Source organism: Mytilus californianus, unplaced genomic scaffold (genome assembly GCF_021869535.1).
Source record: "Mytilus californianus isolate M0D057914Y unplaced genomic scaffold, xbMytCali1.0.p SCAF_4, whole genome shotgun sequence".
NCBI classification, from domain to species: domain Eukaryota; kingdom Metazoa; phylum Mollusca; class Bivalvia; order Mytilida; family Mytilidae; genus Mytilus; species Mytilus californianus.
In genome coordinates this window covers 10670953-10691809 of record NW_026262690.1, presented here as the reverse complement: position 1 = coordinate 10691809, position 20857 = coordinate 10670953, and the positions used below count along the sequence as shown (strand labels likewise).

Here is a 20857-nt window from a genome sequence, read left to right as displayed (position 1 = left end):
TACAACGCCAGTAAAGTTGGACCATGTCATCCTACTCACGCGTACAGATCGACCTTTTTTTTTACGAATATTTTGTCATAAAAAGTTGATACTTCAAAAGACATTGAAGTTAAGTACATTGATATATTAATAATCAAATTGGAGTTGCAACTCGGCTTTTGCATCTTTGATCCTCATTACATTTTCTGATTGCAAATTTATACCAGTGGCGGATCCATAAATTTTCTTAAGTGGGTGCCCACTGACTACCTAAGAGGGGAGCCCGCTCAAGTCATGCTTCAGTGATTCCCTATGTAATCAACCAAATTTTTCCCACAAAATGGGGACCTGGGCCCCCTGCCCCCTAAATCCGCCTCTGTATACAGAAATCAACGAGTTTACAGACCGAAAACAACAACAGACTCGTGTATAAACGCTCAATGTATCCAACAGACCACGTCAGATGAGTTGCATACTGGTTAGGGTACAACTTTATGAGTAAAAATGGATACACCTCCAGGAAAGTTGGACCAGGTCATCCTACTCACGCGTACAGATCGAACTTTTCACCTTGCTGTGTATCATATTGTGGTAAAATCTGATAATATAAGGAAAATATGATTTTGAAATTTTGATTTAAACATACTTACGGCAACTAATTTTTGTGACATGTTTCCAACTACTATGGCTTGTTCTCTACTCATGTGGATATTTTGGGACAAAGCTCAAGTTTTTTGATAGGTACAAAATAACTTATTTGCCAGTGATTTCATGTTAACTGTTTTCTACACTATACCAATAGGTATATAACTAGCCGAAATCGTTTCTTTATTCTAAAAGCTAATAAAAAAAAGACCTATAGGTTTATTATTGGGAGGACAGAAATACCATATTTTCCCATGTAAGCTGAGCAAAACGGTTTGGCAATATATCAACATTCCGAAATAAAAAAAAGGTTGACGTACGTACCATCATCTAAATAATATTTATTATCGATCATTATCATTTGCCTTCTGGGTATTTTGTGAAGTCAATAAAATTTGAAATACTTATAATAGATAATTGAAACGTTTTTCAACAATCGCAAAAAAAAACATGTCAGAGGATGCCATGTGTATGTGCATACTGGATATGATTAAAATTTATATAGTTGTAAGGCTTTAAGTTGTCTTCGTGTGCGATATAATGGACCCTTGTGTCAATTTAAATCCCCTTTAAAAAACGTTATTTACTCTTATGACTAGTGTGTTCTACACCTAATAAGTTTTGCCATCCTCAGAGGTTGACAAATATGATAAATAAAAAAAAAAAAACCGAAATCATTATTTTTAACTGGGTCAAAATACTACATGTTTTGTTTTTTGTTTTTTTTTGTAAACTGATAGATTTGTTTGTTTGAAACTTGATTGATTGATTGATCTATTGTTGGTTGCTAAACGTCCAGTGGCAAATAGTTCATGCATGTTTAGGACGAGAACAAATTAACAATAAATACAATGTAATAGAGCCCGTAGGTCGGTAAGATTAGATGCCATTGCAAGTCGATGATATATTGGATAGGGACAGAAATCTATCCTTGCAAAAGCCGTCTACGTATACGGACCCCTCACAGAATTGTTGCAAGGGTTTGACAATCTCTCTACACGGGGCATCGGGAATTAACGTCCCCATTCTGTCGGACGTAGCTGCGTACTTGTACATCCTGCATTGCCTAACAGACGCCCCACTTTTGAAAAGGTTTTACTAAGGATCGGAAAGAAGACCTGTAATGACTATATTTATATTCCACAGTCACCCTTGGTGGGAGGGTTGAAACTTGAAAACCCAATAAAAAAACATTGAACAAACATACGATCCGACAACATCATTTAGTAATCTTGTAATTTTATAAATTGTTTCAAATCTTCCAAATCCTGTATAAATATTTGTTTGAGCATGGCGAAAGTCGTCGGTGCACTCGAAAAAATGCTATGTGTGATGTACATTTCATCATGCTTTCAACAATATTAATCACATTGTATCGTAGAAGAAACTTTAAAACGTTTTTCATATATATTATGAAAACCTGAAAACCTTTTTAACATCGGCATATTTTATGCATTTCTGCCTATTATCATGATTAGGGGACGACCATTTGATATTCTCGGGGGGGGGGGGGGGGGGGGGGGGGGGGGCAGGAGGATTTGTTTTGGATGGGTTATTTATTTTTGTGGACCAAAAGGACAGATTATTTATTTTCTGCACTGTTGAAGCATGATTTTTCATTTTCATTAAAACAAGGGACTGATTATCTATTTTCACAATTATATTTATAATATTTGAAAACATACAATTTTTAAATTCTTAAAAAATAACATAGTCAATTAAGTCAATCAGAATTAATCATCATCCTCTGGAAGTTAATCTTCTGAATTGCAAACTGCATATATTGCATACGTACAAGGTATTAAAGCTGGGCTGTAACTAGCCTCTTTTAAAAGTTGTCAAACATTTTCGGCGAGCGGAGCGAGGCGAAAATAAAATCAGCGAAGAGTCTGGGGTTCGCTGAAGGCCCCAAGAAGCTATAGAAAAAATGGCGCAAAATCATGCATTATGCGCGCTTCCCAGACCCTTTCTTAATCTGAAACGCAAGTTCTGTATTAATTTTTTGACAAAGCAAAATATATAGATTCAGTGTAAGACTTTTAGTTTTTAGGGACAACATCAAAAGACCAACATGTAGGACAAAGCAAAACATGTTTCAGTTTGCAGAAAAAACCTTTTATGCCTGTCAATTATGTTTTTTTTAAATTAAGTTAAGAGGGGGCTGATTATCATTGATATAACTATGTCAAGTCAGTTTTTATAACACATTTCAATTACAACTTGATGTAGTTCCTAACTGGGATACAATTTAAAGTAGTTTGTAATAGACAAAAGGTCCTTAAATATAATAAAACTCAAGTTTAAAACATAATTACTAAATTACAAATAGAATGCAACACTATGAGAATAGTCATAAAGAAGGACAATCATTGAACAAAAGACAAACCCGGGAACAGATAAAACACAAAACGACAAAAATTATAGACAACCAACACTGAAAAATAAAAATAAATGAGAAACATGGATCTCAAAAAACAGGGGCTACGTCAGAGGGTGAACAGAACTTGCTTCTTGCAAGACACTTGCCGTGAAAACAATTTGATATGAAGACAAGCTTTTGTTTTGAAATTTCCAACATGAGGCATTTGCCTCAATGTAGTTACGGCCCTGTAATAAAAGTGAAGTAAATGTTAACGAGACAATATACCTCAAGTGAAATGAAACCCATTTTCAAACATTTCAAATACATTAATATTTATATTATTAAAAGATTTGGGAAGTTTTTCCCCAAAAAAATATGAAAAAAGACGAATTTTGGAATAATCTGGTCCACCTCATACTTCAGAATAGCATTTATAAAATGGCTTAAAAGACCTGCCAAGTTATTTTTAATACATTGTAAGTCAGGTTATTTATTTTCAAACTACCACAGAACAAACCATTCATTTTGTTATTATCAAGGCTGAGTTATTTATTTTCAAAATCCTCCTCCCCCCCCCCCCCCCCCCCCCCCCCCGAATATTACATGCCATCCCATCCAAATAATAACATCGTTAAGTTTAAAGTACGTTTTGTAAACATACAATTACCGCTCCTATTACGTTCGTTCGTCGAGATAGGTTCGTTCGTCAATATCCTGGTCATCTCTAATATGAAGCGAACGGTTAAGGTTGATTTAAGACGTGCATTGGCCTACGTTTATCTTCGTACAATGATTTGTATTTGCTTGATTTAGGAGTGCAAAAAACAAAACTTAAAAAAAATATATGTAAGGGTCAAGAATGGGAATGACGGATTTTCAACAAAAAGTCCAAATATATACATTAAATGATATGAGTAGAACATGTTTAATAGTCATATAACTTACACAAGTGTCTCTCCACAAGTCCAGCACACAATTCATCAATTTGATTTGTTACGATTCGTTTCTTGGATGTCTCCACAAAGTTCCGACAACCCTTAATGTTTTTAAACGTCTGATGGCGTGTTCGACATTAACTTGACATTCTGAAATTCTTCTATTTAGTTTTTTGCATTTTCTTTTTTTTTCCTTTTCGGTTTTGACTTATTTGGTGTCTCCTATCCTATATGGCGAAACAATTGGTGGAAGGTTGGCATAAATCTTATCACATAAATTAACACAGTTTGGAGGAAAATCCAATTCCAAGTTGGTTGCAATTCTTGGAAGAAGGTTGTCTTGCTGCGGATCGTTTTAATGTTCAAGAAAAACACTTTTCACGAGCCGTATGTGATTCGTATTGTCTTACTATCTGATATGAATGCAATTAATGGACAGATAGACGAAAAACGGACGGATGGACCCATCCACCCATCACTGTATACCGTCCAATTTAGAAAGCGGAGTATATAGTGAACATTAGGCAAAACAAAATGAAGGAAATCGAAAAATAAATTGCCCGATATATAATTTAGCAGGCTTTGCAAGAGGTGAAAATGAATGTTCCATTTCAAAATATCCTCCTGACCCAAAGATAATAAAATTAACTTCTCCATATGAAAGTTTAACGCCACTTTCAACAATATCTCAATGTAATCGTGGTGATCTGTTTTGATGGTGGAGGAAGCCGTGATACCAAGGAAAAGAACTGACAAAAGTTGATAGAAAGAAAATGTCAGTTAAAATGTAAATTAGAATAATTAATTCACACGTTTAACGTTTTTTTTTTAGGTATTGTCCCTTTTCAGCATTACATTAAATTGCCATAGTGACCTTTCTAGATAAAATATAAAGATAATCAAATTGAATACGCTTTTGTTTCATTCTTTTATTTGTTTTAATTGTCAAGTACACAAATTTCTAGTTTTTTTTATTAGAATTTTAAGCTTCACATTTCTCTATTCCAGAAAATAATATGAAATAAGGAGATGTGGTATGATTGCCAAAGTAAACAACTTTATTTCTTATGCAGCAAAAATACTGCAATCTGATTGGTTAATTACCCCGGTGTAAATAACACCCCACCCTTGTTCACCCCAGGATAAATAAAATTTGGCCAAAAAATTTAAAAAAAATTTTTTTGCCAATATAAAGAAGAAAAAAAAATTAAAAAAAAAAAAGATAAAAAAAAAATATATGTCAAAAAATAAAAATAAAATAAAAATAAAAACTAAATAAATTTGAGGACAAAAATTGAAAAAAAAAAAAAAAAAAAAAATTTTTTCCCCGAAAATTCAAAAGAACACAAAAATTTTCTGAATTTTCCCAAAACTAAAGAAAAAAGTATTTGACAATGCGCAGCAACATCGACTTTGAAATAATGTTACACTGGAAATTTTTTATTACCATTTTTCAATTTTACATCCTGATTTAAAAATGAGTAAAGGAATTGTTCATAAGAAATAAATTCGTTATCTTGGTGTAATCAGGGGTGTACGGAATTTGACACCTTTGTTGAAAATTCATACATCCATTCGGCTGCGCCTCAGGGTGTATGAATTTTCAACAACGGTGTAAAATTCTGTACACCCCTGATTACACCAAGATAACTAATAATCTACCAGAGACAGAATGACGTAAATGTTTGCAAGTATAGTCCATCGTATTGCCCCCAACAAGGAGCAAAACCCATCCCGAATAAAAGCTATAAAAGGCCCCGAAAGTATATTTTAAATAAATTTCAAATGAAGCAACATTTTGAACAAAGATTGATGTAGAGTAAAAAATCTTATTCGGATGTGATTTGATTGCAGTGTTTTTTTATTCATTTATTCTGATCCCTTTGCAGATTTTCCTTGTAGTCGTTCAACAAAATACATGTAGTAAGAAATGGAGGTATATTCTCACGTGAACATACGCGCTCACGTGGAAACTGTGCGTTTTCTAATTTTGTTAAAAGTAAACCCACATTTATTTCTGTACCAAATGCGTGTTAACGCTGTTTGCAATGGTATCCTGGATACACATATTTATCAATGACATGATCAAAGAAGACCATGATTCATTTTCAGGAAGGTATTTTTTATTGTTGTCGACAAACGTTTAAGTAGCCGTAGACTCTCAGTTATAGAAAATCTATCCATCCCGAGGTCCCAAAATAACAGAATGTAAATCCGGTTATTTTATCAGTAGTGAAATGCTTCATACTAAAATACGTATGTCCGAAGCAAGTCTCATAAAACATTTTTATCATCTATCATTTTTCCAAATTTAGATTGATCAAGAACAGATATGTGAATTTACTATCAATCATAAAAGTTGATCTTGAATATTATTTTTTTCATTAATAAATTTACTTCTAGAAAAATTTTGTCCTGCATATGTTTATATACTATTTAAGAAATGTACAGTACATTCAAATGACATTTGAAAATCATATAATTTTGTTATAGGTATATCAAAACGAAACATATCAGCAATTTAAATCTCAACCATACCAAATGGAACGACAACATTGGTGTTCATTTTGTCTTATTCCTTTTAAGAATAATTTGAGTTTAAGAGCTCATCTTAAAATTCATGCAAAACAACCACCAGTTCCCTGTAGTCTGTGTCCGTTAACATTTGTACATCATAGTCAATTAGGAAATCATCTCAGATATAGGCATTCGGATTATATCATCAACACGTTTGTTGAAAATGCTGAAACTATTTATAGAAAAAATATAACAGACATCACAACTGAGGTAGAATCTGATTCCGAATGGACAGAAAGTTCAGAGGAAGAAGACATTATAACAAGCAGTGGGGAAGGAGAATTTTCGGAGGAAAACTATGACATGATCGATACAGATTCTGAAAGTGTGGAAGTGCCCGTTGAAAACATTTCGAATGAAATAAAATACATATTAGCACAAAATGTGAATGATGCTTCTGACAATGAAAATCCCGTAAGCGAATTTGATCTGAAAGGAGTCAATACCAAACATATGAATAATTCAGATGGACAGCATGGCAATGTAACGAGTTGTGATGTTTCATGTCTTGGCAAATTAGAAAGGGAAAAAGCAGGAAGACATTATTTTAATGTCACAAGAAACATTCCTAATTTAGAAGATAATTCTAAACGACACATATTACTTCAGCACACGAAGTCGGCGTTCCTAAATTCAGATGACAGTGTGTGTACTCAACGACCTAGTTATAACTTCAGTGATGAAGATGCAGACCCTGATTTACGGTTTGTAGAAAAATTTAGACATTTAGATACAAATTGATTGTAAATTTTACAACACCACTTCTTTTCTGCCCTAAACTATGACTTCTTCGGACGTGTACATGTATGGTATATATCATATGAGATTAAATGAATATTGTGGTGTCGCTTGAAAGGATCTCTAACTTACGAGTATATATTGTTTTTTCTATTCTTTATCTTTCGTAAATGATATACGTTGAACTGTTAAGAATAAGTTTTAATCTTAGTATTTTACAAAATCATTTTTACATGACTGCTGTTGTCAACCTATGATTGTCAGATATAATTTAGCAAAAGAAAGAATTAAAGATAGCATAATCCCTCTCGCTGTCTTCAAAACTCATATAGGAAATCCTGTTAATACATATTTGAATTACGTTATTCATATTTTCAAACAAAATGTAGATGTAAATGACATCCAGACTTATCTATCAACTGTTGAATAAATTTAACTAACAGATCAATAGTAGAGTTTTCAGCAATTTTGCATCAAAACCATTCCCGCGGACACAAACATCAAAATGATGTTAAGGTCGTGAACGGATGCACAGTTTGAGTGCGTTTGTTTAACTGCAATATAAAAGATATTTGATCCGTATAGCTTCAACAATTGAGTGAAAGTGAACACTATTTTTGTTTAGGGGCCACTGAAGGACGCCTCCGGGTGCGGGAGTTTCTCGCTGCATTGAAGACCCATTGGTGGCCTTCGGCTGTTGTCTGCTCTATGGTCGGGTTGTTGTCTCTTTGACACATTCCCCATTTCCATTCTCAATTTTACAAATCAGATTCTTAGTTTATCTGAATATAATGCAATTTTTGAATTATGGATGTTCGCTACTCCATTTCAAAATAACAAGCCTTTTAAAAGAAGTATATATTATTAAATAACGGACCTAAAAAAGAAGAAAAAAATTTAAGGTCCGTGTCATTATTTTCGGGATATAAGCCAGTGAAAATTTGTCGGGAAATGATTCTCTTTAGTTTTTCATTAATTGTAATTAATAACATTGGCACCTTTTGAAAAAAAAAAAACTGTAAAAAATTACAAGGATTTTATAAGATTTTCAAATATGGCTTTTTTAAACTATATGTAATAAAATTGTGAAAAAGAAAAGTAGGGGTTAGTGGGCTAAATTTTTATTGAATCTACATGGATAAAACCAGAGGATTCAGAATATCTGACTAAAAGTCAAAAACAACAGGAGCAAACATCCTTAAGATGTTTATGTTAGTGAAAATAATTCTTTTCTATTAGTATTCGAAGATCTTTCGTTCAGACTAAGCTATGAAATTTTAGGGAAAACAAAAAAATAAGTTGTGGCAAATAAAAAAGTATAGCATTACACACCACTTGCACTAGTTATTTATATGTAGTATTGCGTTGGAAAAACTACAGGAGTTTCTTGCTGGTCCGAAATTAGGATGTACATAACAATTAAGATGTGGTAATCCTATGGTTATTTTAATAAAACCTGCTCTCTTCTTCTGAATTAAAAAAAGAATATTTGATCTTGATATGTACAGTTGAGGCAGCTAACCTGTACAGTATATGATGCTTACATAATTGCCAATTTATAAAACATGTCTTGCCATTAGTATTTTAACTAAAATACTACTTATTTAGCAAAACCTGTCGCACCTTTAGGTCCTCTATGCTCTTCAACTTCGTACTTTAATTGGCCCATTTAACTTTTTTTTTATTCGAGAGTCAATGATGAGTCGTTTGTAGACGAAACGCGCGTCTAACGTACAGAATTTTAATCCTGGTATATATGATGAGTTTATATAACTACAGTAGCTTATATTTTGCTACCTTAGGTTCCTAAGGTTCAACATAATTTGCTACTAAATTCAATTTTAAAGATGAAAAGTAAGCAGATGCCTGAAACAAATTTATTTCGTGTGTATTCTGCTAACATTTTACAAGCAGTATACGCTAAATGTGTTCTTTTTCTTCCTCACAGCTGCTTTTGCTAAGAAGATGTATCAACCAAAAGTTTTGTCATTTAGACATAACTTTATTCAGTAATTTATGCTCGGATTTGGCAAATATTTAGTCTTCTGAAAGGTGTTTTATTACTTAACAAAATTTGGACACAGATCAGTATATACAGTAATTGTTGGATTTGTGTTAGTCATGATAATTTGGGAAATTCAAACTGTGTTTGGCATGATATTAATAGTAATATTATGGAGATATGATTCCCTGTATTTGTTCCTTTTGGGCAGGACTAAAAAGTGGTTTTTTTTTTATCATTTCATAGTGGGGCAGCAATATTTATTTAGCACAGTCTTCCGCACCCACTCTAGTATCATTTGTAAATGATTAAGGTATAATGTGTGATATGTTTTGTGAGAAATTGGTAGTATGTCTCTCTTGTAGGGTTCTATGTAAAACTGTGTTCTATGGTGACAGCCATTTTGAATTTTAAGTTGACACAACAAACTCGTACCTTGACCTATAATGGTTTACTTTTATAAATTGTAACTTGGATGGAGAGTTGTCTCATTGGCACTCATACCACATCTTCTTATATCTATCAATATTAGTATCATCTTAGTATTATGCATTCAATACTCAATTTAAAGGTTTGAGACGGTTTCGGAAAAGAAGCTATTTGTATGCATTTTCTAACCAGTTTTATGCTTAATTATGTTCCAAAGGGGTGATTTTTAGATAGACACCACATCCTCAAAATTAGCAAAAGAATACTTCATTGTGCATTGGTGTATCATTTGGTTTTAATGTGTGATAAAGTTTCTGACACGCTGTTAGTATGTATTTCACATATAGTTCTTTTATGTTTTAAATGGTCTTTCATTTATTTGTTTAGAATAACAAAACAATCTCAAATAAGCATGTGCTCATTTTATACAAATAAGAAAATGTGGTACGATTGCCAATGAGACAACTCTCCACCAGAGTATTCTTAGTGAAATCATATGTGTGATAAGAAACTTCGTGTATGTATTTTTCACAGGGCTATATGCTATATAAAACAATTTCCACAGAGGCAGACCTTTTCAAATTGGGATAGGCACGAAGAACTTAACATAAGTGAAATATTATATATGGATCGTTCCTAAACATTCCCATTTCAATATGCCAAGCAATTACTTAGAAGATCCCTGTAATTTTATGGATTTAGAACACAATATTGAATCTATCAGTAATTTTTATTTTCCCATCCACACAAACAAAAAATCAAATAGTTTAAGTAATTTCAAATGAAGAATCTTGTCAGGTTAAGTTCCAATTGAAACAATATGCAAATGTTTAGGATTTTTTTTTTTATCTTTTCCAAAAAAAAATATCCCTGAGATTATTTGTTTATTTATTTATTTATTTATTTTTATTTATTTATTCATTTAAAAAATATCCCTGGGATTATTTATTTATTGATTTATTTATTTATTTATTTATTTATTTATTTTTATTTATTTATTCATTTATATATTTTTTTTTATTGTCCTGAGGCACTTCAACTCAACCCCATAAGGTTAACGCACGTGTATACTGAATACCACCTTGTCTATGATATATCTGTGGAATTACTTTATTTCAGCTATAAGGGGGAAAAGCTGAACGTATGGACAAAACTCAAAAAGTCAAAAGCAATGCCGAGAAAGATTTGAGATAGAAGAATTATAGTCATTAAGTACTAAATGTGTCTATAAACGACATGAAATTTTACGACCGTGTAAATCAATATTTTTTTTTTGTAAGGCCTAGACCAATGTCAATTTTTTGGAATAAAAGGACAAATAATGACGAAAGGTGAATTTTACAGTAGAGATATTGGTTCTCTTGGACGGGGCTACGTGTCAATTTAACCGTGAATGATTATTAAATAACTGTAATCAGAAGTCCATCGTCTTACCATATAGCGGGTTGCAGACTTCCTTTAGTAATGGACTTCTGCTTTAATAAACCAAATTTGGATGTTTTGATCATGTTGTGTGGTTCCGTAATTAAAAAAAACACCAGTGATATGACCAAATTTTGGTATCTGTGTAGAAAATATAATAAAAACTCTCATTTTTGTCGAGCCTGAGACGTCTGTCGCAGAAAGCTCGACATAGGGATAGTGATCCGGCGGCGGCGTTAACTAACTTCTTAAAAGATTTATATTTTAGAAGGTGGAAGACCTGGATGCTTCATACTTTGTATATAGATGCCTTATGTTATGAAGTTTTCGTCTGTCATATGTCCATGGTCCTCGACCTCATTTCATGGATCAGTGAACAAGGTTAAGTTTTCGTGGTCAAGTCCATATATTAGATACTATAAGCAATAGGTCTACTATATTTGGTGTATGGAATTATTGTAAGGTGTACATGTCTAACTGGCAGGTGTCATCTGTCCTTGACCTCATTTTCATGGTTCAGTGGTTAAAGTTAAGTTTTTGTGTTTTGGTCTTTTTTTTCTAATACTATATGCAATAGGTCAACTATATTTGGTGTATGGAAATATTTTACGATGTACATGTCAGTCTGGCAGATTTTATATGACCTTGACCTCATTTTCACGGTTCATTGCTCAGTGTTAAAGTTTTGTGTTTTTGTCTGTTTTTCTTAAACTACAATGTATAAGCAATAGGTCAACTATATTTGGTGTATGGAATGATTGTAAGGTATATATGTCTGTCTGGCAGGTATCATCTAACCTTGACCTCATGTTCATGGTTCATATTTCAATGTTAAGTTTTCGTGGTTAAGTTTGTTTCTTAGATACTATAAGCAATAGGTCAACTATATTTGGTGTATGGAATGATTGTTAGGTGTATATGTCTGTCTGGCAGGTATCATCTGACCTTGACCTCATTTTCATGGTTCATTGGTCAATGTTAAGTTTTCATGGTTAAGTTTGTTTCTTAGATACTATAAACAATAGGTCAACTATATTTAATGCATAGATTGATTGTAAGGTGTACATGTCTGTCTGGCATGGTTCATCTGATCTTGACCTCATTTTCATGGTTCATTGGTCAATGTTAAGTTTTCCTGATTAAGTTTGTTTCTTAAAAACTATAAGCAATAGGTCAACTATATTTGGTGTATGGAATGATTGTAAGGTGTACATGTATTTCGGGTTTAGTTTATCTGACCTTGACCTCATTTTGTTGGATAATGTTAATTTTATGTGTTACTTGTGGTAAAGCTTTATATTTTGGACTATCAACATAATAGTAATGGTCAGTAAAGCAGGCGAGACATTTCAGCGTGTGCACTCTTGTTAATGTATGTTCAAGGATTTTTGAAGAAACAAATACAAATCCTTGTTATATTGAAATCAGCTTTTGGTGTAGAAAATATGACATATATAAATACATGTAATTCTTAAGCTAATAGTCCATACATGAAATTGCATAAACGTAAAGATCTCAAAAAGAACATTGCCAAATCAAATTTAGTTCGCAAATAATTTTTTCATCATTTACGAGTGGTTTGGACACTTTAAATTTGTGACAGCTGTAACAGTAACAAGTAATTTCACAGATACTAATTACATGTATTTGGAATAAAAAGTGTATGTACTTACAAAATATGTGATCTTGTAGAACAGGAATTAAGAAATACATTATTTGCAAATTTGAAATTCAATTCACACGGAAAATCACTGTCACAATCCTGACTCCTGAATCATTATCAAATTTAACACAAATCACATTCAATCGCTTTTCATACTATAAATCTATTCCAACAGTATCATTTTAGCCACGCATATGCAGCCTTTTCATAATTTTAGAGATACAAATTTTTATTCAGTATTATATATTTAATACTACTGTATTGGCGTAGATTAATCTCTCATTTATCCAAGACGTTTTGGATACTCACTTCCAAATTGCTATTTTGATAAACTCTTTATTGATACTGATTACAACACCAGATTAAAAGTAAAGACCATAAATGTCCGTGTAAGTTTCAAGTGGATGCCCAGCGGTGTTCATAATAACAGAAAACTTTTATCTTGATACAAAACAATTTTGATACAATGGTAAGATAATACTGATTGATTGATTGGTGTTTAACGCCACTTTCATAATGTGTGCTATTTTATAGCGGTCAGTTTTTATTAGTGGAGAAAGCCGGAGTGCCCGGAGAGAGCCACCGACCTTCGGTAGGAAAACTGACACTCCTAATCAATTAAGATTGGAATCGAGCGTACCTGCCACGTGCATTATTCGAACTCACAACATCAGTGTTGACAGGCAAGTGATACAGTAGTTCAACTACTTAGATCACTTGGCCATCGAGGTCCCTTAGATAAAACTGAATGATAATCCCAATTCAATTGTCAAAAAAAGAAATAAATAAAAAAGTTGTGAATTAATGCGGAAAATAGGTACCAAATAGGAAATTCAACCTGACATAGAATTCATGATTTCCCATGGACACATAGTGAAACAGATTTTTTTTTTTCATTTTTAAATTGCCATCCAGCGTAGTTTTTGGTATTATGACTTTGCGGAGACTCGTTGAACGTTCAGCGACTAATATCTCTTGCTATTCAGTGTGACATATATCGAAATGATAACAGAGAGTATATAATTGTAAAATCAGGTATTCCTTAATTTCAATGAAACAGTCGCATATATACGTGTTTTTTTCATGAGTTGTACCGATGGAAGGATATGTTATCTAAAAACAAATGGTTCAGCTGTAGCATGATCGATTTGAAATTTCGTATTTGCTTTTTCACCGTTTAGCATAAATGCAGTATTTAGAAATAAAGTAGGTGCATAGATTATACCTTAGCTCGGATTCAAAACAATGTGATCTGATTTAACGACATAATCTCATAGCTGTCGAAATATACCTTGTGCGCTAAATTGTAGAAAAGAAAGTGTTGACCTATACAGTTTATAAATACAGGAATTCCCTACTCCCGATCAATACCCTCTTAAAATTATACGGATGTGTATACGTTTTATTCTATAGTATAACCTTAAATCTTATCATCTTTAAAGCTCATGATTATTGTAAAATAGGCGGAATTAAGTTACCAAAGGGATATTCAAACTGATAAGTCAAAGACAAACTGACTACGCCACGGCAAAAAAACGGTAAAAGACAAACTGTATATAAGTGACGACTTACAATATAGAATGTACACACTTCATGACTCCATGACCATAGCAATAGGATCTAAAATAGGCCGTTGTCTTTGATATTGTGCTATTGCTTAATCATAAAATATGATTTCATGTCTAAATAATAGTAATTTCGTATTCCCACCTGAATAGATGACACCCGCTAATTTTGTCGTCAATTTCTTTTATTATATCTGCCTGTGTAATACTATACTAGTATACCATGTTGGCTAAGCGAGACCGGTTGTGAGGTATTGAAACTCTTAAAGAAGGTTATTGTTTCAAATACTCTTCTTTCTTTTTTTACCTCAAACAAAGACAAATTACTTGAAATTATTCTTTTTAAAGAGAATATTACCGCATGCATGCTTTGCAGTCATTTGACAGTAAACAATTGAAATATATCAATTAAATTCAGATGTGATGCACTATATATAATGACTGAAACTATGAATTTTTCGTATTCCAAATTTCAAAAATGAATAATTATCCAAGATATTTACAGCCATCCAGTAATGTGATATTTCTAACAATTATAAGTTTGTGTTCAATTGTCCAATTTGCTTCAGGTCCAGTTAAATTCCAACATCACAACATGGCACAATGATGTTAGCACTAGCCCTAAAACAATGAATAACTAACACACAATTATGAATTCATCCATTTTTTCACAAATTGGAACTACGACTACATGTATATTTCCTATGTGTCAAAAGAGCACATATAATATTATTCATAGCTGGATTCAATTTCTGGTTGCGATTCATTCACACGCTAATCAGAATTCTACGAATATATATATATATATATAACTCTTCTAAACATCAGCCCAACAATGTTAGATCTGTAAATTTGCTTTCGCAAATTTTTAGTTCTTCCCTCGCCGGGATTCGAACTCATGCTACTGAATTATCGTGACACCAAATCGCCTGCACTGTATCCGACGCGCTAGACCACACGACCACCTAGGCTTCAAAATAATAAAGCTTTCGGTGGCCGGGTGTTACCTTTCCTCGTCAGTTTAATCTAGCGTCGTAATACACTACCTGATATATAAGGCATGAAGATATATATTTATATATATATATATATTGATAATGAACTTGTGAATAAAAGTATTGTGTAATCAGATTGTAAATAAACTCATATTATATACATAGAAGAAAGTCTCAAATACATTAACTCTATTCTTAGGAGAAAACTCGCAATCATGATTTGCTTGATAACGAGAATAACACATCATAGATTGTTTAGTTGTATTTTTTTTTAGCACCATCGATCAGAAATAAATGTGTACAATACCTCAATATTGTAAATTATCTATTTGTGTGTTTTGTAAAGAATGTGAAAACAATGAAGAAATATAAAAATCATAAAGAAGTTGATTCACTAACCCATAATTTTTTTCCCTACAAATCAGATATTTTTAAACTGCGAAAATGTTGTGAAAACTTGATGAAAACGTATGTTAAAATGTCCAATTGTTTCAGTAAGAGAAGATTTTCACCAATTGCGTCATTATTGATGTATTTGTGACTTCATAAATGTAGGTAACTTTCATTAAAACCTGATTTTTAGCATAAGTTGGTAGTTTTTTGCAAAATTAACAGTGACACCACCCCTTGCCCACAAATATTATTGCTAAAGTATTCTCAATATACCACATTCTTTACTTTTAAACCAAAATTTTAATGGGCGAGTGGTGGCGCCACATATGAAATCATGAAATAAAGTGATAAAGGTGACAATTTCAGGAAAAATTAACTAAAATGTAATCTTTTCCTATATCTGGCTGATTTATAATATATGAAGCAAACGTACAATTTGTTTCATCATACTTTAAAAAATAATACATTGAGCGTTACATACACATTAGATTAACTCAAACATATAAAGTTTTTAAAAATCACGTTTACAGGTTCGTTAAGTGGGGTTACTGGCTTTACTCCTTTATAAATAAATTTGGTGTATTAACTGTCTTCTGATTGGTTAAAATTATTACCTTTATTTTCAATGTTGGCAATTTTTATGGCGACACGCCCACTATGACGTTGTGTATTCATACGCCAACATGTGTGTACGTTAACTTGTTATTGTTAATATAAATATTATAAAAAGCTCTTTGAGCCTTATTTTTGATAGAAATTTATTTATAATGAATGGCTATTATTTATATTGAATTTATTGAACCATAAAATTAATTTTTGACTCTTCACATTTTACATAATCCGCTTCGCGGATTATTCAATGTGAAGAGTCAAAAATTAATTTTACGGTTCAATAAATTCAAAATAAATAATAGCCATTCATTAAATAAAAAACACTGATGAAGGATAGGAATATTAACTCTCTGCTTTCAAAATATAGTTATCTGTAAGGAAAAAAATAAAACGCTGTATAAAATTAAACATCTGTAAGTTAAGGAAAATGACATCAACATATTTTTTAGTACATGTATCTTTTAATCCTTATCTTTGTTAGTTGTCTAAATTCTTAAAGATTAATTATATTGAATATTCCATTTTCTATTCATGTTTTCCGAGGTGTTTACTCTTATTGTAGGCCATGGTAACTGTCAAATTGAGGCTTACAACATCGGCGGAGGACATTTTAGCGCATTGATAGGACAATTTAGCGAAAAAATCGGACGTTTTAGCGCCAAAGTTTAACCCATTAGTGAGCGCAAGATTTTTAACCTATTTTAGCGAAAAGTGAAATTATCAATGCCCATTTTAGCGCAAGATTCTTAATCCATTTTAGCGAAAAAGAGAAAATATCAATGCTCATTTTAGCGACAGAAATTATCTCGTAAAAGGATTATAAATTTTAATAGAATCAAGACAGCACAATATAAAAAAATATCATGTCCATTAAAATACAGCACTTAAAGTCTAGAAGGTTAACTCAAATGTTACAAGTCCGTTCTAGCCTAAAATGTGTATCGTAGTGAACGTACATAATGGACTCATGTTGACCCCCTGTGCAATACTGCTCATAAAATTGCAAAAGGAAATGTTCCATCTCTTTATCTTGTCTAGATTGACGTGCATACTCATCTATACTTCTTTTTTTATTATGTTGTTGTTTGCCATTAGATGATAGTGTTCATGCTATTCTTGGTCTATCAATATTCTGTCGATGCTATAACGGTAGCGATCACATACACTTTTTTGTCCTCTGTTTGTTTCAACAGCATTTATTTGTTGATTGACCTTTAAAAATTGGTTTATGTGTCATGAATTAATTAACTTGTCTGAAGTAAATTTAGATTCCTTTTTCTTTGCCTTTAGCATGTTCAAAGTAAAATAGCTGTAATCCTTTCCTTGTAAAAATAATCAATAAACCATGATTTTCCTTTGACATTAGTGATATAACTTCTTACTCATTCCACATCTGTTACATTTTGAATTCAAGAATGTTTCACAGTTTTTACCAATAAATCAATTCAAATTCTCAACATTCTCAAATAACTTTTAAAAACTGCATTTCTTTTGATAAAATACCAAAATATAATTACATTATGGTGATTCATATTTCTTTTTTTTTAAAATTATTTTGAATATCCACAAAAATCACTTGAAGATGTTAAAGGGGAAAGTTAACATTTGTGAAACCCATTATAAAATTATCTACAATACCCATGACTTTCATCCCTCCCAGCAATAACCTGTTTTGTCTATATCTGTTTACTACTTATGGAATTGAAAATGGAAACGGGGAATGTGTCAAGATACAAACAACCCGACCAAAGAGCAGAAACCAGACCAAGGCCACCAATGGGTCTTCAATGCAGCGTGAAAATCCCGCACCCATAGGCGGGCTTCAACTAGCCCCTACACAATAATGTATACTAGTTCAGCAAAATGGACGCCACACTAAACTCCGAAACATATAAATGAACCAAAATAAAAAAAAAAAAAAAACACGAAGGATAGAGGTTTCTGACTTGGGACAGGCGCAAAAATGTGGCGGGGTTAAACCCGTTTTTTGAGATCTCAACCCTCCCCCTATACCTCTAGCCAATGGGGAATAAACAAACACACAGCAATACGCACATAACAGCATGTATATTACCTATTCAATGTTAACATCCTAATTATTACTTCTTCTAATTTCACAATTACCAAATGTTTACATGGTCATGAATTCATGTTCAGTAAATATATGAGGGCTCATCTTTATTTTTTTATTTTTAGACCATTTTTCTCTATTCTTTATAACTTTTGCCCATTATTCTCTATTCTTTACATTTTAGTACGCCATTATTCTATATTCTTTAATTTTGGGGCCTATTTTTCTCTATTCTTTATTTTTTTTAGCCCTATATTTTGCAATTTTTGTCCATTATTCTCTATTCTGTAAATCCCATTCAGACCCTCATATACATGTATCATATATTTTAAACATGAATTATTGGTATACAAACATTTTTGAGATACAAAATTACTTTGTTGAAAATCAATTTTGACAGAGACCATGTTAGATAATAAAGAGAAATGTTGAAGAGAGCACAGAAAAGTGGACGGGTTTATACTAATGTGTTTGAAGCCGCGTTTTATTTTTAATTACATAGACTGCAATTCCATTTACAACTCACTACGTTGTATAGATGCAGTTTAATTTTGTATTGTCATTTTTATAATTTTGGAATATGTTGTAGGTCTAGCCGAGTTGTCAAAAACATAAATCACGAAATAAAACATAGTTTACCGTGCTAGGTTTCGAGAAAATTAAAGCTGTAAATTGGGGATTTTTGCATTATTTGTAAAAAAATAAGCAAAGTTTTAAAAATTTTACAGTAGATATTCTTCGTCATCAATTAATAAGATTGGATTCTAATTATTGTGATAAGTGAAACTAAGGAGAAAATAAATTCTTAAATGGATGATTAGTTTTATTATTCAATCCATGCTTGAAATCAGTAATAAGATTCGCAAATTAAAGTATGATTTTTTAAAAATTTAAAATGCGGAAATCATGGGGTTCTTACAATGTCATTTTTCTCATTTTTCTACATTAACTGCTTTTAGTGATGCTTTCTAAATAAACCACTATTAATCCCAACAACTGTGTCCCCTCCTTGGTATTCTGAACGTAAGCGCGAAAATGCACGACGTCGCTTGCTCACAATTTCCACGTTTCCCGACAATTTTTCAGGTATATATTGCTTATTTCAAGCTTCCGTAACAAAACAGACTTTTTTTCTGAAGAAACAAAAGTGTATCATATATGCTTGTCTTTTTATTCTATTGTTAAGGAGAATTTTTAAGTTATTACGAAAATTTCCGTTATAATGCACTAATTACACGGGGTACATTATTGCATAGCATATGCAGTACCGATTTTCTACTTTATGTATGAAGTTCCTGGAAAATGTTAGAAACCACTTTTCAGTCTATTGATTTTTTTATTTTAACATTGTTTCAATTTTTTTCCATTTTGTATTTTTTCTTGAGGTGATATAATTGTTCCGTGTAACAGGCAAACCCCTTTTTACATGATATTTCATCTCTATCTCATTTCTGCATATTCAATGCGTCCTTTTCAAACATCTACTAGGAAATAATTGTATTATAACATTGAGTGTTATCTACAACTTATCACGATGTGCATAATCGTGGACAATTTAAGTTCAGCTTATAAAATAAAACAACAAAAATAATGATATTCGATTCTTTTTTCTTCTTTGAATTGTTCATAATCTATTACAAAACTAACTGAAGTTATAATTCATAATTACATCACTTTTATGGAAGAAACAGTGGTTTGGTTCTCATATTGTTCCCAACATGAAAATGCTGGAAAAGAAAGGATTCTAATAGTTCATAACCTTTTATGTGCCTATCCAAATGAGGATCTGTACATGTCTAAGCGGTTACCGTTGTTTGCTAACGTTGTGTCCTTTCAGGAATTGTTTGTATTTAAGGAATGACTGTAATATTTTTTCTGTCTATGAAGAAATAACATCAAAAATGTGGTGCACACTGAATAACTCGCGTAGCGGGTTATTTTAAAGTGTGCACCAAATTTTTTATGTTATTTCGAATAGACAGAAAAAATATTACAGTCATTTCTTATAATTTAATTCTAAATTCCATTTTAAACCGGAGTAAACCATGAAAAAAACGTTGATGACATCACGGTCACATGACAAAATTATGTCAGCCAATCAGAAGACGCGTTACATCCAAAATTAAATTATAATCAGATGTTCCTTGACTTATTTGGTACTTTTATAAATAGATAACGTCAGGATAATATGCAAGTACAGAATAGCTTTTAGAAAACTGAAAATCGACAAATGATAATTAAAAAGCCCTCTCTGCAATGTGGTTCTGAGCAAAATGATTAGACACTTTTTATACTAGACCTTATGTGTATCATTTCATGATTTACGCATAATAACTTCAGATGAGAAGAACAAAATATATGTCTTATGAACGGACGGAACAACAGACAGATATATAAATACTCGCCTTTTGGCTTGCCAAAATAGAAAGTTGCCTTTAAACTCCATCAGTTGATCAGCGATATATACCT

General features: G+C 32.0%; 1 protein-coding gene across 1 annotated transcript in view; it reads left to right on the top strand.

Moving 5' to 3' along the window:
* The window catches only part of LOC127737458 (uncharacterized), a 53602-nt gene that overhangs the window by 17323 nt on the left and 15422 nt on the right, over window positions 1-20857 (top strand). The window contains exon 2 of the mRNA XM_052248164.1: window positions 6415-7202. Within this exon, the coding sequence (XP_052104124.1) occupies window positions 6415-7202 (788 nt within the window). The remainder of the gene's footprint in view (window positions 1-6414; window positions 7203-20857) is intronic.